The sequence below is a fragment of the Polyodon spathula genome, chromosome 36 (genome assembly GCF_017654505.1).
Source record: "Polyodon spathula isolate WHYD16114869_AA chromosome 36, ASM1765450v1, whole genome shotgun sequence".
Lineage (NCBI taxonomy): Eukaryota > Metazoa > Chordata > Actinopteri > Acipenseriformes > Polyodontidae > Polyodon > Polyodon spathula.
The window spans coordinates 4,129,636-4,153,196 of record NC_054569.1 but is presented as its reverse complement, the minus strand read 5'-3'; the positions used below and the strand labels follow the sequence as shown (position 1 = coordinate 4,153,196).

Here is a 23,561-nt window from a genome sequence, read left to right as displayed (position 1 = left end):
TGTGTTCTTTTCTAGGTAAAGGCATTGCAAAGCATTCATTTTGATCAACTTGGAGGAAATAGCTGCTGAAGATCACATTTCAGCCTAAACACACACACACACACACGCATGGATTGGTGTACTGTGCTATAAATATCCTGCCAAATTAACAAGCCCCTGGTTTTTTTTGTACTAGCACAAAAAGTCCTTTCGAAGGCTACTAGAGTCATCCAGTTCAGTACAGCAAAAAAGCTACCAATTGTTTTTTTGTTTTTCAGCTCCAGACACATTAGGCACTCCATAGGTGTTGGGCAATATAAAAGTATATACCACCAATATTTAACCCTATAGAAACGACTAGATCAAAAAGAAGCCCCCCCCCCCCCCATTGGCAGTAAAATGTGTTTACAGCATAGTAAAGACCTTTCGAACGCCATGTCTGTGGGGTCTGTTGGACAGAAGCTGTGCTGTCTTGTTGGTGGGTTCTCAGGCAGCAGAAATGGTTATAGTTGCAGCCTTAACAGTATTTTATAAAGGCAGAAAAGTGAAACAGATTCTTACATTCAGACAGAGAGAGAGAGAGAGAGGGAATTTGTGTCGCATAATCAAATGCCAAAGCTGCTACTTCTTCAGATGGTGATTTAGAGTGTAGTCTCTGTTTTATTGCTGTCCTTGTGACCTCGGCAAAGCCAGGATGATGGCAGAAAAACCTGGTGGGGAAATAAAATGGGCTTCTTTACAGCTCTGTATAAAAACACCAGGCATGAAAAACAGTAAATACCTGCGATGCAGTGAGTGGCCCCTGTATAAACATAAAGCTTGCTGAAGCTCCTCCTTAGTATACAGTGCGTCAGAGCTCTTGGTAAAAGACCTTCATGAGAATGTGTGTGCAGTTTTAAAATGGATTTGTAAGGCACTTACAAACCTGTGTTTTATCACTTGTAAGTCTGGCAGAGAGGCTTCTAAACAGTACAGAAGCAGGTCTCCCGCCACCCCGGGGTTCAAATGCCCCATTCCTGCCGTACCGGAGCTTCCTCTAAGTTTAACCAGCCCAGTGTATATTATAAGCTCTTCAACAAACAAGGCAGGAAGGACAGGCCAAAGGAAGTCCATTATCTACTGAGTAATACATCAAACCAGTGCAGTAGCCTGTGGATGGTTTGTTTGGATTCAGCTTGGGTTGGGACTGCTTGGTTAGTCACGTTCTCCTGTTTTTGGGTGGTGAATCTGTTAGGTCAAGTTTCTAACAGACCACTTTGACAGGACCCTTTAATATAATTGGCACCTTTGGCATTCTGTGTGAAGAGTAGTGACAATAGGGACATGCAAGGATGAACATGACCCTCCCCCTTCGGTAGTGATCCACTCTGGACTGGGAGCTCTTGAGCAGAATAGCATGTGGAATCTAGCACTGTCTGTGCTGTCTGCTTGTGAAGGCCTTCGTGAATCCGCAGCTGACAATCGGACACCTTTTTACGAGCACTGAATTATAAACATGGCAAAAAGGGAAGCGGAGCGAACATTGGGTACTAGGCCAACAAACGAGAACAAAGAATATGAATAAACAACTGATTAGGATAACAACATTAATCATCCAGAACTTCAAAGGTATAACTGTACAAGAAAGTCAAGCTGAGAAACGTGTTGGCTAAATTCATCTTTTGTTTCTGAGGTTTTATATTCCCTTCCTGTGTAAGAGTCAGTGGGTGCCTGAGGCTTATTAACTGTGACACAGGAATGGAATGAGAGAAGGAAGCAAAGTGCTTCCATCACAGTTAGGGTTTAGTAGTGTAACAGGAAAAATGAGTTCCAGTTTCAGTAAAATTGTCCCTAAACGGTTAACATGCTCTGAAATCCCCCCTACCCCCTCTCTGATCCGCAATACTAATGCAATCGTTGACATTTCTTGACTGGCTCGGGTAGTCAAATTAATCTTGTTATCTATTTACATATTCAATCGCTGTATTTCTCTACACGGCTCTGTTTATTAGAGGGATGCTGGCTGCAGTCCAGGGTTTTTGTTTTGGTTGATAAATGTTATTTCTGTGGTACTGCTCTGCTTGAGTAAGGGAACACACAGTACCAGACTGGCCTCTGAATCTGCAGGCAGCGTACTGTTCTATGGCTGATAAGAGGGTACTGTAAATAAAACTGTACAGCACAGCTTGTTATAGCCCGAAGGAAAAGGAGAGGGCGAGAGCGTTGTATCTGTACTCATTGTTCTGACAGCATTGTGTTTTGTTTTATGGATCTTGCTGTTTTGGATACTAAGTGTACTTTCTAATGTAAAAGATTTCCAAAGCCTCACAAGCTCATTCAGGAGATGGTTTGTGAAGCTTATTTATAGCCTTAAGGAATGTTAACAGCTCAGAGCAGAAGCTTCTGATCTAAATGTTTTTACTTAAACTGGGGTTCTTACCAAATGAAAAATGGACCATGTGAAGATCCTGCCTTAAAACAATACTGAATTTGCCCAGCTGATATGGAATCCTCTAATTCTGAGCCAAGTCTTAGAAAGAAACATGCTTTTCCCCTTTGTTGCAAAATATTCATAAAGGGAAGTCAAAACGCAATCTTCCTCAATGACACGTGGCTGCACTCATCTCAGTTGCTTGATAACACAGTTGTGTGTGTGTGTGTGTGTGTGTGTGTGTGTGTGTGTGCGTGCGTGCATGCCTGCGTGTGTTTAGAGACAAAATGTATCACTTTAATTTGCTTGCTGCTGTCCCAAACTTATATATCCTTCTTGGTTGCTGTTTGTTGTCACTGTTGCAGCTAACGACCAAGAAAGCAGACTCTTGCATGTTTTATGTGCTACAAAGCCTGTTTTATTTGAGTCTTTTAACTTGCTCCTTTATTGCTGCGTCCCCATTTCACCTTTGATTTGTTTTAGTGCCTGCTGATTCACACAGTCTTCCACGAGGGGGTGAGGACATGTGTGTGGAGAGAGATGAATGCAGGCTGTAAAGCCGAGTGACTCTAGCTTGGTAATGGGTGCGCAAGACTTTTTGGTTTTGAAGTTTTTAGTTTTCTGGTGTGTAATATAAATCTAAGGCGAGTTACAGTACATTTCCTTCCCATCAGGTTCACAAATGCATGGACTCCGGAAGGGAATGACATGTGGCTGACCGTCCATGACTAAATCATTTACAATTCTTCACCACTATGAAGACACAATTGAGTGCTCACATTTGCAGTCTCTTTCTTTATTTTCCTGAGAAGCGCGCTGCTGAAAGACAGATCTGGATTATCGAGGCCAGGACTATAGGATCCCACCCTGTGCTATGTACCGTTGCAGCCTTGGCTATTATTGCCTCATCTTTGAGACTGCAGTCACAAACACCTGGTGCTCCATTGAGTTAAGGAATTGGTCTGCACAGCTTCTGCGCACGTTAAATATCTAAGAGATCTGTACAACTCTGAGAGTGAAGTGTCAGCATGAAACCCAACCCCTGTTACTGATACACCAGGACTGGATCTTCTGATAAAGAGTTCAGTTTGCTTTGATCTCAAAGTAAAAGAACATGCAGTGTTTGAGGGGGGATCATCAATATTAATGTCCTGGGCGCTCGGAGAACCTGTGTTTTTTGACCTCTTTTTTTGTTTAAAGGTGATTAATGACGATCGCTTATTTTAAAACGGAATATTTAATGATAATGACAGAGTCAATAAATCACTGCTGTAGTAAAATTAGAGAGGCAAAGGTTTGAGATGTGTGGCGTCATCGTTATACAATTTCTTTTCATTCTATGGGTTTAAAGCTGTATATCTTAAAAAAAAAAAAAAAAAAAAAAAAAAAAAAAAGCATGGTTATATATTCAGCGATTGTGTCATAGGTAATTTCATTTTTTTTATTTGTATTTTTATCTCTGCCTTTATCTGATGAGCCACTTCCTGTTTTGCTCCTAAAAGCTACAGTACTGTTTAGTAACAATACCCAGAATGTCTCAAGGTTGGTTTTCAAGGAACTCGTCCGTGTTCCGCACCTGTTTGCTTTTCTCAGAGCTGGGTGATTGTCGACGCACAGCAGGCCCTGTACGGCCTTCTCTCATCTGCTGCTCAGCAGCCCTTTGGATTTCACGTAGATGTGCTGTACCTCCGAATGCCATTGCAAGTGTAATTACTTTACCACCTCGCATGATTCATATCGGATTCATTGGAATTCAAGACGTCAAAGGGTCGTTAGTCTTTGCCGTAGGCTTTATCCAAAACATTTGAGCATTGGTTACAATGTTGATTGAACTAGGACCCTTTGATTGTTGTGGCTGTATGGAAAGTGCTTTAGCTCCTTTTATACAATGTGTCCCATCCACCTCTACATCGTTTACAGCTTTCTGAAACTACATCGTTTGCAGCTTTCTGATCTTAACAATCGAGTCTTATATTGTATAGTATGGCAGTGCTATGCTGCAGGTTCCCAGAAATGTCAAAGGCCTGCCAAGTATGAATACAACTTTATTTATTTGTTGGCTCATTCAGGGAACAAAAGGTTACAAGATCAGGAGAAAAGAAACTGCAGTGATTCATTTCTTTTTGTTTTGTAGCCGGTGCGAAGCCCTTCGCCTGTGATCAGTGTGGAGCACAGTTCTCACAAGAAGATGCTTTGGAGGCCCACAGACAAACACATACAGGTAAGCTGTTAAAAACGCTTCCTAAAGATCCATCCTCCTTTTAGAACTCGTGCATTGAACTGGAACCTATCCTAGCTGTGCAGTGTATGGACAGTGCATCTATCGGCTCTGATAAAGTGAAGCTAGCACACTGGGGCAGCCAGGGCCTGAAAAGATCCACGACTGGTCCAGAAAGGTTTTTAATGACTCGTAAGTAATATGAACGCCTGGTATCTCTGAATACTATAGCCAGGGAGGGTATCCAAGATCTGGTAGTTTTATTAGCTGGGTTAACCAGTTGTTTTATTGGACTCTGAGGTTCATAAGAAGTGACGGAGAGAATTAAAACTGCTGCAGTGTTAAAGTGGAGGAGCCTTGCTTAATTTAGCAGTGGGGTGAGGAGGCTTCTTTACTTTCCCCACTGACTCCACCAGTGGTTATTTAATTTGACAATGATACAGTATCCTCTTTAGTGGTAAAAGTCGCACAGGCTTTCATGTTACTTTGTATTGTGTCTGTATTGAATCCTCTTTGCACTGCTGTCACCTGTGAGAGGGTTCAGATACGGACACGTGCGGGTTTGTTTGGTTTTTCTGTAACAGCCCATCTTTTCTAAGTATTCTGGGAGGGGAAAGTGCACCAGCATCAAACACACGGACACAGAAAAACAAAAACAAGACGAAAGTCCACCATTGTTGGTGACGTGACACTCTCCAGCTGGCATTGTGCTGAATATTCGCGGAGCACACACTGTGCTTGAGCACACATTCAGACAGAGAAGCTGTTTAAATTTAGAACGCACAGAACAGCCACCTCGGTTCCAGCGTTTCAAAGAGCAATTTGTGGAGAGCTTTGTTTTACACACTACAGTATGTTGACCCACATGCTCAGCACAAGTCTGGAGAATTGAATGATTTATTATTATTATTATTATTATTATTTACATGATTGTTTATATAAGGGGTTATGAAAAAACTGTACAACTGCTCGTGCCCCAGGCTTCAGTCTGTAATCTAGTTAATACATTTAAAACACCAGAGATGCTTATTTGAACGTGCGCAAGCACCCAGACCTGTAGAGTAAAGCCTTGCTTATCCACATTGTTTCCTGCAATGTGTTGAGTTTCAGTATCTGGAGGGATCTGGAGGAACCTGTAATGAATTTGTAGGCTACAGATGTGACGAGAGTCTTCTTTTATTCAGTGTGTATCGGCACTGTGCTGCGCAGTGTATTGTGTGGTACAGTTAACAGTTGTACATGACCGTACATTTTGACCATGACTCCCATCACATAAACAGTTCATGCTTGTTGGTACAGAGATGGGGTTATGGTGCCCAGGGTTTTCAACTTTGTCCCCCTTAGTTGTAAAATATTCAGTCCTCGGCTTCAGTTTGGCAGTGTGTCCAAAGAGAAGGGTACTAGAGGGCGTGAAGTGGAGCTTCCTGTTCTTTCACAGCTATCAAATCATGCCTGCAGCAGCATACATGTGTTTACAGTAACTGAAGACCAGAGATGCTTTAAAAATGTAGAGGTTGTGCTGCGTGGCACGTGGTACCCCGATGAAGACGATGCTAAGCCGAAATGTTTAGTTTAGAAATGTTTTTTTTTTCAATCAATGAAGTATTTTATTGATATATGAGTTGCGGGTTTTCTTTAGTTGTTTGTATCCTGACATACCACAGATGGCTTTTGTGATGTAGCGTCAGTTCTTGTCTGTTAGGTGTTATTTAAAACACAAAAGCAACTAAACAAGAAGAGACACTTTACTCAGCTGCTGCACCCTGCTTCTCATTAATTTGAAAGAGTTTAAAGAGTCAAAAGCAAGAATAATTAATACAGTAATTGCCAGTGAGGGCAGTATTAAAATAGTTGTTTGGTTGTTGTGTTTTTTTTTTTTAAATGTTAACAATTGCCTTTTCTGGTACCACTTTGAGCAGGGCCATGTCTGATGACTGCAAATGACTGCTTTTCAATCAGTCTGCTTGTTATCTTTTACCGTGGTCCTGTTGAAAAGCGGAACATTGTGAGCACTGAGAGTCCTGTCAGTGTACAGTATCTCTGGGTAACGCAAGACCCCTCTCTCCTTGAAAGCTGTCTGTATGAGCGTTTAGCCTGTGGACTTTTAATGACTTAATTTGCTTATTAAATTAAATGTATTTAAAAAAAGTGAAGCCATGCCTTGAACGGCTTGAAATATGCCAAGGAGCCAAGGTAATTCTGCTCCTTTTTTGATTGTCCTGAATGAATAATGCCAGGCAGTCTGTTTTGATGCCATTGAGCCTGTCCAGGATACAGAAGTGAATTACCCCAGAAGAAAAGGACGCTCTTGTATTACAAACTAACTGTAATTACAGCGATCATCCAATAATATAATGGGGCTTGGCTAGCAGGAATATTATCAAAGGTGAATTGTATAATATTTCAGTACTGACTCCATGACGGGGGGAGGGGGGGCAAGAGTTTGGTGCCAAGGCTTTCAGAAAAACAACATCATGCGCTGTTGTTTGTGCACACCACAGCGCTGTCATAGTTTCAGACGTGACCTAGTTTTAAGGACATTCGAGCTCAAAGGATATTACTGTTGCTCGATCACTGGTCTAAACACCCATCTGAGTTGTGTGTAAAATGGATGGACGGTTTCCAATTAGAAAGAAGTGTCTTCCTTTTATGTTGTGGAGAATGGTTTTATGTATTAGATGATATATAAAACCTATTGAAACGGAACACCTCGCACACACAAGGTTTATCGGGGGGGGGGGGGGCAGCAGGGTCTACGTTCATACAATACCGTTGACTTTAATGAAATAGCGGCAGACCTTAACATTTTGAATGTTCCTCAAACCTGATTTCATTTGATTGTACCATGTATACATTTCAATGAGTGATCAATAAATTATCCCTGGGGCAAAACCCTAGCTAGACTAATAGAGGGAGAACCAACGGAAGTATTCGAGTCTTCCGGTGTTTACATCATTAAAAAAGACCCTGATCACTAACTAAATTTTAAGAAAATGAATCCTCAAACCAAGTCCACTAAACACATTGTGTAAGTTCCTCCAGTCTTGATCTCAACACATGCCATCATCAGTCAGAAGTTTGAGATTATCCATCTTTAACCGAATTGGATAATCGCCCATGAATCCAGATGCATTGACTTATTGATAATTGCTGAGTGTTATGACCTATTAGTCCATTCTTCCAGATGTGAAATGCTAGTTAACTAGTCTGAGGGCTCACCCGTTCTGGAGTGCTCTCATTAAACGCATGTGATCTTGAGTCATGTATTTTCATGCAGAACTGGATAGCTGTGTATCTGGTTATAAAAGGGAGGTGAAGTATGCAAAACATGTTAGTAATGGAACACTTGGATTTCGCCGGGAACACGGCGTAACTCTAGCTAGTCGGGTTGAAAAATAAACAGTTGCTTTCTCTGGCCAGAAATAGTTTGGAAGGTGGTTCACAGAGGAGGGGCAAGACACTGCTGTGTGAAATACAGAACTCCAGGGCAGCTTTAGGGATATCTTCCCATGTTCCATTCAGATTGCAGGGTCTGGGGATCACTTTTATTTGTAGTTTTTCTTTTTTTTCCTCTTTACAGGGCTGTGCATCTCTTGTCAGGGCTGTTTGTGTGATCTCAATTAGATTAGCTTAGATAAGGCATGTGTTAAGCATTTAGTTAATTGTGCCGTCATTAAGTTGTCACATCATTGTAATGTTGCTAAAGAGCAGTTTGCCTGAATGCTTGCTAAACTCAGGATATCACTTTTTTACCTTGTGTGTCATCTGAGTCATATTCCTAAAGCGTTCAACTAGAGTGCATTGAAGTCTGCAACATATAGCGCTATATTTATCCTGTAGGAATACGACCTATAGTGACACAGGGTTGAGTCTGAATGCAGTCTGTCCAGTGAATTTGTTCTGCAGTAACTTGTGAACTGTCATCTCCATCTTCAGTATATTTTGTTGCTACTGTAAACTGGCTGTACAACTTCTTCACCACAACAAGTTTGCATGCGGTTCTGTCATATCTACTAGGTCATTAATTTGCATGCGGTTATGTTGTATCTAGGTAATTCATTTGCATGTTTTAAAGTTAGATTCCACTCAATACCAAAGGGCTCCGAAAGCTGTTTATCTACTTTTGTTACACAGTGCGAGTGGCTTCTCGGAGTAACCCTCTCTGACAAGCTGCTGCTGCTGCATTGTGTTATCACTGCTCGTCATTTTCAAGAACGGAGTGTGAACCTCCCCTTGGAAAAGTCGGGCTGTTTTAAATTGATGAGCATTTCCTTCAGATTTGAGCAGCAAATCACTCTCCTAAGCTTATCTCTCCCTCTCTCTTTCCTTTTATTATTTACCTAGCCGCAGTTCTGCGTGTCAAAAGACCGGGCCACGCAGGTGAATAGCGTGTTTACAGCTTCCTGAATGAATTGAAGTAATTGTTGCGTTGCCTTGTATAGGTTGCAGTGTACATTATCATTTTGACAGTCCTCCTGTCAACAAGATAAACAGGTTCTGTGAGCCTGCCTGCTTTTGAAGTAATTCAGTCAATAAGTCCCACTTGTGCAAGATTGATATCTACTGAATACATTGTAAATATCCTTTTGACTTTTGCCTTTGGCAACAGTCTTTTTCTCAAGCCAGGTCATTTGATGATGTGTTGGGTTTTTTTTTTTTAATAAGTGTCTGCCCCAGCCCATATAACAGAGTTTAAACCGCACAGCGTGGGCATGAATCTCAAACCAAGCAGATTGCCACACTCCCCAGGTATATTTTCTGAAGTCATAGGGTTCTTCAAGGACAGAGTAAAATATCTTTTTTTAGATTTTGCTAACACTTGGCATTTTGCTTTGATGCTAAAAGTTTGGCTAGAGGATATTGTTGTATTAAATGTTTTTTTTTTTTTTTTTTTTAAAGGGAATATATCCCACTAAAACCATAATTAACAAGGCACACAGCATATTGCAACATATCTCAACCCTAGATTCCCTTGTTTGTTAAAGCATCATTGAAATGGGGTTTTTACTAGAATATAGCACCCCCTGGTGGCCAAATATGGTAAACACTGCAGCATTAAGAGTTCTTTCAAATCACTGTACATATTGTAGCGTTTCAATGGAGTGTGTGTATATGTGTGTGTTGTGTGTGTGTGTGTGTGTGTATATATATATATATATATATATATATATATATATATATATATATATATAATTAGTAACAAGCATTGCACTGAAGTTTATGTTGGCAGTTTAAAACAATCTTTGACAGTACGGGTACATGTTGTTTTAAATTGAATAAATCAAACACACTCGCTCTTTTCCAGCAGAAACTCTTTCTGTTAGAGGTCTCCCATTAATATGATCTATTCCCATTCAGCCTCCTATGAGCAGTATAGTATAGTAAATGCCAAAGGTGCTTCCAGAATGTCCACTCCCTCCAGTATAGTAACCAGTAATGATTTACAGCCCGTGCTTGTTCATCTAATGAACCAGCTCTTCTGACGGGAGAGACCTCTGCTCATCGCCACTCCTCCATGCCGTGTGGTCTAGTATCTTCAACACTCCCTCATCCTTGTGAGTTCACATTTACAGCTGGGGGAGTCGTATTCTTGCTCTGTATTGCCAGCCAGCGCATTGAATTCCGTTTTTTGGTCAGTGGATTTTTGGATCTCTTCCAGTGGAGACCGACGGGGGCTTTACTAGACCCCAAGTCTATAAACTATCCTGTTGTGAAGGGAGGGGGGTTTCCATGCAATTAAGAGCAGTGTCATTTACAGACTGTAAATCGATGGGACTCTTGAGTGGGAACTGCAGATCTGAGGGAGCGAGCTTTCATCCAGGCGTTCATTTGTTTAGATAATATGCTTCCTTCCCGTTGTGTTAATAAGCAGGTGGCACGAGCTGGTCTTTTGAATTTGAACCCTGCTCGCCTCCTGTTGAGTTGGATGTGCCTCCTGCAGTAAACATTTGGCAGAGGAGGTGCCATGCAGATGTCTCAAGTTCACTTGACTGACCAATGGAGCCTCTGGAGTTGTTTATTTAGGGTTATTTGGAACTGTTTACGAGATGGTTTGACCCTGGCACCTTAAATAGGTTTGCAATTATCAGCGCAATCTGCTTTTGAAGATTTTTAAACCTTTAAAAAATGGCTAGTAAAATACACCTTGACATTTTTTTTCTTTTGCATTGATTCATGTACAAGCTGTTCTAGTCAGTATCTGTTGGCTACTTACATTTGGCAATGGTATCTAATTCTGTAGACGACTTCTTTCTTGTCAATTGTAAAGTTGGCTCCTCTGCGTCACTGTGTAAACAATACTGAAGACGCAGTCCGGTTGAATGATTGCTTTTGGAATGTGTTGCATGGTTTAAAAACACGGTTGAGTAAATCATTCAATCTGAATCCACGGTTTGGGAGAGAATCGTGCAGCATCAGTCCCTCGGAAACCCATTAGCAGGAACACAGCATGTAACAAAAAAAAACAGTTTTGTGGCAAGATTATGGACTCCTGTTGGCTCTCTCATTCATGCTTAATAATAAGGCCAGCAGGATTCGGAGAAGCTGGCCACAAAACTCTTTGTGACATGTGTTGCTTGATCCTTTTACAATGCTTTTGAGACCCTGGTGTCTAGCAGTGAACAAGCATTAGCTACCAGATTCAAATCTCTTGGCAGCAATATGCCATCCTTCCTTGCTTTCCAGCATTGATGGACTCTTCCTTCACTGCCGCACCGGCAGAAAAAATAAAGATGTAATTCAAAATACAGGTAGATTGTCTGCACTGTAGCTGCACTGTGTTATTCAATATAATATACTTACAAACGATGTGAACAGGGGAATAACACTTGATAATACAAATTATTCATGTCTGCCACTCTTACAATCACAGGACTGATTGTAAGGACGGCAGTAAATAATAGTAAATCATTAATTATGTAACTACCTGTGAATGAATATATATGTGTGTGTGTGTATATCTTTTTTTTTTTTTTCTTGTTAGTGATTAACCTTGAGGATGTAATAACAGATATGAAAAACGATATTTTGTCAGGAGCCAAGCTGGAGTAATTAGATTTTCGGAGCTGTTGTTTGTCTAATCCTTTAAGAAGATCCTGTACGCGGTGCACACACTGGATTGTGTGCCCTGTGTTTCATTTACAGTGCAAACACTTTTCACTGCGTAATGACGGAGACCGTTTTTGTTTGGCTCCGGAGGAATCTTTTCTTGTAACATAATTGTGAACGCAGAGATTAGCGTGGACACTTCTAACCTTTCACCCCAAAACAAAGGCATTATCCAAACCGGTTGCCTAGTGACTCTGTCTCGGGCTCCTGCCAATTCTGTTGTTAACTGCCCATCTTTGAAGGTGGATGAATGGCTGAATGAATGGAAGGATGAATAACTATAAAAAATTAAGTTGATGTAAAACAATATTATATACAAGAGCATCACATGTGGTGGTTTGATAGTATTTGCTACTGCATTGGATGGGACTCCATTAATTAACAACTGGCATTTTAATAAAATTGTCTTCTAGATCCTACCATTTATTATTGTTGTTGTTATTATTATATTTAGTAGTATTATTGTTATTGTTGTTGTTGTTATTATTATATTTAGTAGTATTTATTATTATTGTTGTTGTATGCAAGTACATGTGCGAGATGGTTGTAGTAAAGTGTAAGCACTGGGCACTGTAGTGAAAGTGTAGTTAATGTACCGGTGTTTTGCAGTGTCTCTTGCACATTGGTATGGCGCTTGGGGATGGGGAGATTGTGTGCCAGAGCACGTGGAGCTTGAAGGTTTAGAGTGCTGTCAGTAATATAACAGCCCAGTTGGAGTTAGTGAACTATGCCCAGTCTTTACTTCTTTGTTGGATTTAAACCAGTACTCTGAATTATCTTTTAAGTGTGATAGTGAGATGTGCTCGGATACTTTTCATGGCAGTCAACTTGTTGTGTGTTTCTCTTTTTAAAACCATTATTTATTCATTTTCTGACACAAATATATAAATGAAACAATGGCCTGAAAAGGGTGCGTTTTGGTGTTTTCTTGAACGATTAGGTTGGCTCTTTTTGGTTTTGAATGTGTCCAGACGAAGAAAAAAACAAAAACCTGTAAACCCACAAATACTTTTTTTTTTTTTTTTTTTTTGCTTCCATCCTAAAAATGTTCTTGTGAAAGGAACATGCTGTGAACTGGGTGTCCCTTTGGAACTCAAGAGTAACAATGTAATTCTCACATGGTCTCTTGTGTAATGAGGGTTTGCATTCTGACCAGCAGTCTCTCACATCACGCTGTGGCTGTGAACTGTGAACTGTGCTCTGCGGATTCCATATTGATTCTCTCTGCAAATTGAATGATTTATTTTTTAACGATTTACATTATTTTTTTTAATTGGTGAAATCAAATGACTTCTGTGATTAAACGAAGTGAACCGTACGAGGCAAACAAGTTTTCTGAAGACATGCAGACATTTTCTTTTTATTATTGATGCACATCAAAGCTGGAACGCAGTAAAACCAATATTTTTCAGACGCATGCAGAGGCATGCCAGCGTACAGTAGGCGTTGCTGGTAGTGTTTCGAGAGAGAGGTGCGAAGGTTGCTGTATGATTTGTGCCCCCCAGGTCCACAGTAAAAATCCCTCCCAGCTCTTGGAATGCTGAACGGGGCGGGGTGTCTTGAGACCCTGGTGTCAGTTTACAGTGCACCTCTCATAAGCTTGGCCCATGGGCCAGTGGACTTGCCCTCCTGGAATGTGATTGATTATGTGGTATTTGTGCCATTGAGGACTTTTCAGAAACGTGGGGTCAGGGGGTCATCTCATGTGTCTTAACTGCAAATCTGCTTCTTTTTGTACAGTGAGGGCTGGGAGGGGAGGCTCGCACACAAAAACAGCTTTTTCTTTTTACCCTGGGAAAAGGGGGGGAGGAGGTGGTGTCAAATCTTCTTTTTTTTTTTTTTTTTTTTTTAAGGCGGATTGGCCTAAGACCTTTTAATTAAAAAAAAAAAAAAGTTAACAAAGAAAGTTTGCGAGAAGCAAGTTTCTGTTACCTTTGTGGTTTTATTATAAGACATTTAGTTGTTTTGTATGTTTAAAAAAAAAAAAAAAAGATTCCTTTCTTTTTGTATGGAGCATGAACAAATATAAAATTGCACGAAGGCACGAAAATGTGGCTACCGGAGGGTTTTGGGGACACCTGATGTAATAGCACAGTTGAGGAAAAGGGGTCTTGTTGTGAATGCAATGTCAGTTAGCTAAGTGGGTCTTTTAATACGCTGAGAGCTTCAGATTTTGAAGGTTTTAAAAGGGCTTGACGTGGAATAGGTTATTCACTTAATCCGTTGAAGCACAGCCTATGCACAGTGCAGTGTGGAATATTTGGTAAGCTGTCAGGGCATAGGGCACCACGGTCATAGGAACAGGATTACACTTCTGCCCCAGGGTGGTACCTTTAGCTTTGACCAGCGTTTGGGGGGGGCTCCTCATTGCAGTATATGCTTTCTAAACCTGCAGAACAGTTAATATCAGTGGTGGTTCATGCAGATCCCTAGTACAGTGTGCAGTTTTTATTTAGTGCTTTATTTATGTTACATATGCAGTCCTCATTAAATCAGTCTGGTGCCTGCCTTGACTACATTCCACATTTGAATGAAAACAGCCTCTGTCAAGCTAATCCCAACCTGACATGCTGATAAGCATCCTTTTAAATTGGATGGCTCTAGTGTGAAATGTATGTGTGTGTGTGTCAGTGTAAGCCTGCAGGCTCGTCAAGAGAAACAAACAAGAATTGTAACTTGCAGGCTGGCCAGATATCACAGTTTACAATGCACTTTGTAAAATGATACCAGACACCTTCCTCTCCACGCTTTCGTTTCCTGGGTTCTGTCGAGGTTGATATATGGTAGGAGAAGAAACTGTAAGATAGAGGCAGGGTGCGTAGATAACAGCATCAAGTGTGCGCCTCACTAGGGAATCTTCCTTATCTTGAGGGGCAGCTCGTGCACACTGTACATACAGTGCCAGCGTTCCCAAACATGTCAGTATTGCCTTTCGTTTGAAACCGTAGCCAAGCCTCAGTGTGTACTTTACCATTCTGGTTCGTAGTTTCTTCTTAACTGACTGACTTAAAACTGTAAAAGGTGTTTAGACAAAACCCCACCTTCAGAGTAAGAAAGCATTGGCCAAATCATTTGTCTGCTTGACTCCGTTTCATAAAGTTGTAGTTGGTTTCATAAAGTTTTTAATTTTAGACTCGCACAGTGTTCTCTTATTTTGATTTGAAGTCTCTATCTATCTGTCTATCTCTATCTATCTGTCTATCTCTATCTATCTATCTATCTATCTCTATCTATCTATCTATCTATCAGTAGTCGTAGTAGTCATAGTTATTGTAGACATAGTAATAATGCTAGTCATGAAGTAGTTGTTCTGTTGGCCAGTACATTGTTTTTTGTGGTTTTAGAAATCACTCAGTTGTAATATATTTTTAATTTCCCTGTGGCATATATGTGTACTCAGCTCTGCTTTTTTATTGCAAATCGCTAATTAAGCCTTATCTGCTTTTGAAATGAATGACATATTTCCCAGTAGGTTGCTCTGGCTGAAAGAAGTATGTAAGAATCCATTTAAAATGCAGGCTACTAATACAGTTTGAGGCATTGATTTATTGCGAGACGTTTTTTTTGGGCTTTGACGTTCTTTTCTCTCCTTCTGTAAAAGGTTGTGATTTCTGTTTTTTTTTTTTTTTTTTTTCATTCCTTGCAAATTTATTTGTATAAAATTAGCACAGTACACACTGCTAGCTCCGCCAGCTTTTCTTATGAATTGTGATGTTTTTCTAGTACTAGCCATTGACGGTACTTCTTCTTAAGTTTCAATTTCAGAGTTACGAAACTAGTTGAACAATTGGCTGATCGAACGAGAGCAGACAGTCCTCAGTCAGGGAATAACACCAGTTTAAATGACCCTCAGGGTAGATATCTGGGCTGAAGCAATGTCTATATTTCTTTCAGGACAAAGTAAAGCTTGGAGAGTAATCTCTCATGGAAGTGTCACATTGTAATTTCAGTATTGGATTATGGAAATTGTTTATGTTAACCCGTAGCGTCCCCTTCTATATTACGTGTTAGACAAGCTGGGAAAGGCAGCTCCACGACGTTGGGGAGTGAGAGGAATGTCTTGGGTTAACGTGAATTTGCTATAAGAGACCACTTCCACTGTGTGCCGCCCACCAACCCCCCCCCCCCCCCCCCCCCCCCCCCCTTGGCACTGACCAATTCCCATTTGCGTGACTGGTTACGTCAACGCGATACGGTGCCTCCGAACAGGCTATAGTGGGGGGGTCCTCGTGTTCAGGAACTTATTGATTGTACAGTCCCCACTGAGAGATCGTTCAGTTTGATTCATTTCGAACGGCAAGAAAGAGTAGAAAGAGGATTGACTTTGTTGTCAACCATGTTACTTGGCGGCCATTGAACTTGTAGGCTGTGGGTCTAAAGAAAGCAGCAGTGTATGCCAGTATAAATGGAGAATTCAACACAAAGTTGATCTTGGACGTATTGCTACAGTATTGCGGGGGGATTACCTATGTGAGAGTGTATATTGAAAATATACCTTTTGAGCAGGTTTCCCTTCATTTAATTGTTTTCAATATATAAATATAGGAATGTTTTTTTTATTCTCATTTTTGTGTGTGCTGTTTTCTTCGTCTTGCACCACAGCCCAGTCCTTTCTCCTAATCGAATTACAGTGGTTGCAAGTGATTGAGAAGGAATTGTACATTAGCAGCGTAGGGGAGACTCCCTTTGGTTCCCCTCTTGGGCTCAGATGCTGCAGTGATTGACACTCAGCCGATCTATAAATAAAGTCTTTTCTTTCCTCATAAAGGCTGTGGTTTACGCTTTGCCTTCAAGGTCAAGACCAGACCTTTCTAAATAAACATGTACAGTATTAAAGATCATGAGCAAACAGACACGCTTAAATTGAGACGCTAACTTCTGTCAGCTGTCCTGAGTAGAATGTCCTTTCTTTTCTTTTTCTGAAACTTGTGTAACCTTGCTGGATTCTTTTTTTTTTTCCTGCCCGTGGCAGTGACATCTGTTGTTTCTCAGAGATGGTTGTAAAAAAAGAGGTGGGCTGATTTGTTACAGTGAAGAGAATATTTAGCCTCGGTCACCCGCTCTTTGGCTTCAAAGTATTTTAATTGAGTATTTATTTATTTATTTATTTGTGTTCCCAGCATACCACAATCACAGCTCCCTAGCGTTATTATATATCTGTACATTAAAATTGCTGATATCTGTGTATTTCACGATGTTGTCGAGGTTCCCTCCCTCCCTCTCTAGCCTCAACTTGTTTCCAACTACTGTACCTTTTTGACCAGTGGTAACCTTTAAATTGTTTGGAAAATCCTCATATATTCTGCTTCCTGCTGTACTGGGCGACCACAGGTTTAACAACCCTCACTAAACCGAGGGAGATTGTACAGTACCGAAAAACATGTTTTATTAATGCTTACTCCTTTTTGTAATGCAAAACAGTTTGACGACTTCAGCTGTAATCGTTGTTGAAGTTTGTGAACATGGGGTCCACAGAGCTAATGTATAAACCTTATCTACACAGCTGAATACAACAATGTAAACTTGTAACACTGCCCTTTAAAGTGTAGCTGTAGGCAGCTGGTTTGTTCTTTGCCACCATATACTATAATAGCTGCACAAAAGCCTACAATAAGCTGGAAAAAGGCATGCAATCCCTATTCTGGCTAATACCTTTATTTGTAAGTAATTTGGCTATGCTTTTTAATGTATTCACATTCATGTATTTAGCTTGTGGGCCCCCAGCGCAAGCCCCTGTTTTCACAGCGCTGGCCGGCTTTAGAATCTCAGGCCAGTCCCACAGTCTCAGAGAGCAAAACAAACTTCAGATCCTGTCAGACGTGACTGAGGTGAGGACAGTAGAGGTCCTGAAAGCCTTTTGTCTGCTGTGAAAAACCATGTCGGTGCGGAGTGAAGCTGGGGGTCCGGTCATTTGGCCGCAGTAAAAGACTGAAAGTGTAAAGATTAGGGACTTAGAGGGGCTGAGTTAAGAGGCTATGACTAATGTGCCCGGTCATTCAGAGATGCATTTACATTGTCTCCAAACTGTCCAGATGGCCAGTGGAATAAATCATCCTAAGTGTACAATGAATTCCAACGCTAGACCTCCAGCCAGCTTGGTGCGCATTGCAGGCCACCGTTTCACTTGGGTTCTCTATAGGAGGCACACACTGCTAATGCATTTGCTGACCCCTAATGCAGGATCTGTGTTACATTAGAAACCATTATAATGTGTGATCTGCTTAAGTTAAGACTGTAAATGTACTGATTTTACAGATATATATATATTTTTTTTTTGTTAGTTAGGAGCAGGTCCATGGTACAGTAGTAAAACGGGGCACCGAAGAAGCAAAAGATTAGTCAATCAGTCCCAAAAACTGCTGTGGTTTCAAAACAGTTCCAGCAGACCGTAGGATGCTTATTGTATGCACGTACTGAAAGACTGCTTGAAGGTACTCAAGTAGCCCGTCTGAAATGAAAACGGTTCCTGCCTGTGTCATAAAGTTCACAACTAGGTGCTGCAGCATAAAGGTGCAGGAAAGGACGGGGAAGTACATTTTAGTGAAGCGCAGCTGTTGGGATCCAAGTATGTGTGAGGCTTCTCATTTAGGTCCAGATGCAACCTCACACGCTCCTTTACTGAACCGGATCACTGACACATGAACCCGGGTGATAAAACTGTCACCTGTTCTAATCCGTGGAATATATATATATATATATATATATATATATATATATATATATATATATATATATATAGATATAGTCTTTATGTTGACTTCTTCTAGCTTGCAAAACTCACACAAAGGCATGAAACATCTGGGTAGTGGAATACATATAGACTCCCCACTGTGAGCGAACAATACTGAATTTAAGAAAAATAAATATATATATAACGGAAGAAATAAATGGATGGGATGCAGCAGATTAGTTTTCAGTGTGAATCTATTTCATCGTGGCAGTTTGTCACTTGGGAAAATGGCACAATTTGTTTTCATTTTTCTAATGTTTTGTTCAATAATGGGCTTGCATGGAGAGGACTATTCAGACTGTTCTCGCAAGAGCAAAAGAAGAGGAGAAAGGAAACTGAATGCTATTAAAACACAGCAGCGTTTTAGACGCATCAGACACAGGACACCAGTGACACCACTCCAAGCGACATTTAAATGCCTTCGTACAAAGAAAATCTTTAATCTGTAGGTACGGTTTTGTATAACAAGATTGAATGTAATATTAGCTGTACAGGGTTTAAGGATCCCCAGAACAACATAATCATTCAGTACTGTTGCCTTCTTGCACCACCTCCCACGCTGACCCCTGCTGGACGGAACCTGAAAGTGCAGTAGATCTGAGATTTCAGTTGGGCAGGCACGGAATGCTGACACCCTGGCAACCACGACTTGCCCGGTTACCAGGGCCTGACGAGAGTTGTGCAAACCGGCTCCAGCTTTTAGTTTTCATTTCCAGTTCATTTATTTTGCGTCTCTGCCCCCTTCACAAGCATCTATTGAAACTCCAGCTGGTAAGCCCAAGCTGTATTGTACCCAAACCAACTGCACAGAGCGAATAGCAGCTGGGGCTTTTCTACATTGTAAAAGCACCAACAAAACGTACAGCACATTGTTCCTGTCCAAGTCGGGCGGACAATGAAATGAAAAAGGTAAATAAATGGGTTGCACTGACCAAACGTTTCCCGAGTTTGAGTTTGCGTTTCGGTTCACGGGTTTTGTTTTTGTTTTTTTTTGTTTGGTTTTAATACAGCCCCAAAACTTGTATTACGAATGTTCTTGAACAGCTTTGACAGTGATGTGAACAGATCTCTCCAAATCAAGATCAGAATGTGTACATGTCTATTAAAAAAAAAAATCAAACAAACAAACAAAAAAAAACAACCCTGTTGTAATACGCCAGTGGCAGCTCTATTTTTAATGACTTAAATATCGGAACATTTGTGTTTAGATTTGTTGCTGTTGGATCAATTGAATAGACCCCTAGCTAAAATCTATGGGAGTCTGTAGATACAGAGCTTTAGGGTCTGGATCACATTTAAATCTATTTCCTGCTGCTAGTTTACTTGGCCTGGTTGCCATTCCATTAATTGCAATCTAATACAATGCAGTTTATTTATTTATTTTGCATTACTGTTCACTGATTTCAGGATGTGAAATAAAGAAATGTGAAAAAAAATAAGAAAACGGGTGACATGTTTAACACCACAGTCTTTCATGGCTCTAGACGAGGGTTTTGCTGAAGGAGAAGAGGCTGTGGGAGGTTAGCGGTAGCAAAGGAACAGAATTATTTACACATTACATATTAGAAACTGTAAACATGACTGAACTCGAGACATCTTCCAGACAGCTTCCCTCCTTGGTATGAATTTGTCGTATCTCATTCTCTGCACTAATTCCATTTTAATTGCCAGTGGCCTAAGCCTCTTCAATAGGAGTAACAAATGGTTTGATTTTGTAGACTTCATCAGGCTGCATTTTAAATGCGACTCGCTAACCCCGCTCGAATGCCAATGAAGCAGTGGAGTAGCTCTCTGTTTACTAATTATCCCTTTTTTACTTCGAGCCACACTGGTAGAGTTGTCTCATTTAAATCGGATTTGTAGGATAGAGAACAGCAAGCAGGGTTTTCTCCATTGTAAACGATCTCTGAACTGTAGCTGCCTCGCTGCACACTGTAAATTATATTCTCTTAAAGGCCCACGACGCCTTCTAATCTAGCTTCCTGCACTGACTAATGACAGTAAAATGACAGATTTTATGATTTATGGAGCTTTACATGAGTCATAAAATGGAACACGGGTTACATTTTAAACAGTATAGCCCTTCATGACTACTTAGATTGATAGGGTTAAAATAAATTGCCAACAATTCAACTTCAGTTTGCTTTGTTGACCCCGAAAAGCACTGTAATAATGAACCAAATATTTAAAAAAGATAACAAGTGCAGCAGAACAACATAGTATTTCAAGAATGAATTACTCCTGTATTTCACTACCCGATATGGATTTGTGTGTGTGTGTCTATCTATCTATCTATCTATCTATCTATCTATCTATCTATCTATCTATCTATCTATCTATCTATCTATCTATCCATATATAAATAAAGCATTACAGTAGCATATTCTTCCATTGCATCATTCTGTGTGTAATATGGCATATGGTAACTCAAGTAATCTTTTAATAGAGAACACTGTGTCTTGTATAATATTTTTATTGTCTAGACTGGGATGATGTTGTCCTGCTGCTGATTTTTTTTCCCAGTTTAATATGACATTATTCCATTGTTTAACTTGCAGAATCGTTCGATACAAAACCACTAGGAACCAGGATAAGTTAATATAGTTTCCTTGTATTTATAGTCTCTCGTTTTAAAATGCGAAAACTGCAGGGAATGATTTGTAATTGCATGTGTACTTAACTACATCATTTTAGAATCCTAGTTTGTTGCATCTTATTTCATACTGTATTATAGTGGTATAATTTGCACTTACTGTAAACTATACTGTATTTAAATATTGTGTTTGCCCTGTAACACCTGAGAGTCGCCTTGGATAAAGGTGTCTGCCTAAATAATAATAATAATAATAATAATAACTGATATGATTTTACAAGTCAAACAAAAAAGACTTTAAAATATGTTTCTACCTGTCAAGGCACATCGTTGTGCTGTGTTAGAGCATTTGAGGTAAAGCAGCATTTTTGTTCATTTGAAATCCAGCTGGCTTCAGACTCAATTATCCCTCATCTTGGACTCCCTTGCAAGGTTAGTGCTCCCCATTGTCTGTCAGCCCTTCTGTTAATGTGCAGCTACACTCCTAAACAATATTCCGCTACATGCACTAACATTAAAAGCTTTGCTTTTTACCGTCTTGACTTTTTGGGCTTGTAATAAGACCCGCTCTATTCTGAGTGAATTTTCAATATTTTAATAAGCTGCTGATGTGATAACAGTCGTTTCCACTTTCTATTGTGCTGGGATTAGCTGCATTGGCAAAAGAAAAATAATGGGGGGGGAGCTTTCATCCGCAAGTCTCCTCTAACTCCAGGAACTACAGCTGTCCCCTTTCTCAACCTTTTGTGACATGTACTGTATTCTTAATTGCTTGCTGGCTTGAGTCGTGAAGAAAGAGAGAGAGGAGGTGGTTATTGAACACTGAGTAATAGGACTGTGTTCAAGCCCCTACTGTTGCTAAGACTTTAATTCCACAAGCTTGACCTGTCCTGCCCTCCATCTTGGTCGCTATCTATTCGGCATGAGCTTTTAGATTTTAATTTGCTTTTGCACGTCCTGCAAAATTAATGACTGTGTGTGTGTGTGTGTGTGTGTGTGTGTGTGTGTGTGTGTGTGTTTTTGTCTTTGTTTGAGATACAGTACAGGAAAGACCCCTTGGTGTTTGTCTTTTCTTCTATAGCCTGGTTACCGTGGAAATGAAAGGGCCTGTACTCCTTTGGATACCCATGCCTATGTCCTTGTAAATTGCTTACAATACAGAAATAAAGAGCTGAAAGCACTAGTTAATTTATAATGACTATCTTGAGACACATTTGTCAGTATGCGGAGATGCTTCTCTATAGATTTTTTTTTTTTTTTTTTTTTTTCCCCACCCAAACTTAGGTTTCATCATAATTTGGGTTTTATTGTAATTTTTGAACTTCTCCACTTATATATATATAATAATGCAGAGTAGGTGGAACAAAACGGTAACCTCAACAGGACACATTTTCTGTTGTTTAATGGCTATTTTACTTGCAAGTCCTTAATTAGACAACTGGGTAGGGTTTACCCTACTGTGGCTACACAGAACATACTCGGATTGAAAGATTAGTGTGCTGGGTATGAATTAGGAATCGCGCCGTAGACAAGCTGTATGTGTGCACACCACTGGGCAGTGAATGTAACGCATCCTTGCACAAAGTAATTCACAGAACCACTACAGGAGAATAACTGATGGCACTGTAAAGAAGTGCAGTACATACGTCTGGAGATTATCATTGGTAAATAAAATACAGGTAAAGATATAGTGTCATTTACTAATACTGCACTATGCATGGTTTTATTATTATTATTATTATTATTATTATTATTTATTTTTACCAATTATTTTAACAAGTGAGGTTCCAGGAGTGCCGAGCAGGATTTATTCTGAGCTGGAACTGAAGCAGCGGTCCGACCCACATTGTCTTCCCCCTCCTCCCTCAAACGCCTGCTCCTATTGTCCCGCCCCCCAGCAGGGGCTACTCCGGCACTATTGCCTTCCATCTCGCCGACTCTTGTGCCCGGACTGCACAGCTGGCCAAGGTGCTTTGAGGCCTGCGTCTCACTGACCTCTCACCCCATCCTGCTGGCTTATAGAAACCCAGATACAAGGGCAGCACATACCTCATGGGATTTGCATTGTGCGGCTGCTGATTCTTTCTGTTTTTGTGTGGTTGGAGAGCTTGTGCGGTGTCCACTTCAACAGTAAGAGGAGGGAGGTGTGGGGGCTTTTATATTTTGCAATATTTTTGGTGGTGGTGGTGGGGCACAGCTTAACTAAAGCCACTTAAATGTTTAACAACCACTGCTATTACTACCACCACTGTCATAATGGCAGCTAATTTTAATGGCCAATTTTAGGTAATGAGTTTCTAAATGCTTCACTTCATTAACTCTTCCTTAATTTGTTGGCAGGAATTCATACTGTTTCTGATGCAGTGCTTGAGTTTGAGAAGGGCTTATCGCTTCGCCTTGCCAAGATGTTTCACAGTGATGCTTTGAGTTCAGTTTAAGGAGCCATTTTGACACCTGTTGCTTGAAATGTATTTTTGTGCAGCTGATTCAAAAAGTGAGGTAGCAGGCTATATTGACCGTGCGT

General features: G+C 40.5%; 1 protein-coding gene across 1 annotated transcript in view; it reads left to right on the top strand.

Annotated features, from left to right (window-relative positions):
- Positions 1-23,561, top strand: part of zbtb16a (zinc finger and BTB domain containing 16a) — an 84,109-nt gene that overhangs the window by 47,469 nt on the left and 13,079 nt on the right. Inside the window, exon 3 of the mRNA XM_041235061.1 lies at positions 4,524-4,610. Coding sequence (XP_041090995.1) covers positions 4,524-4,610 — 87 coding nt within the window. The remainder of the gene's footprint in view (positions 1-4,523; positions 4,611-23,561) is intronic.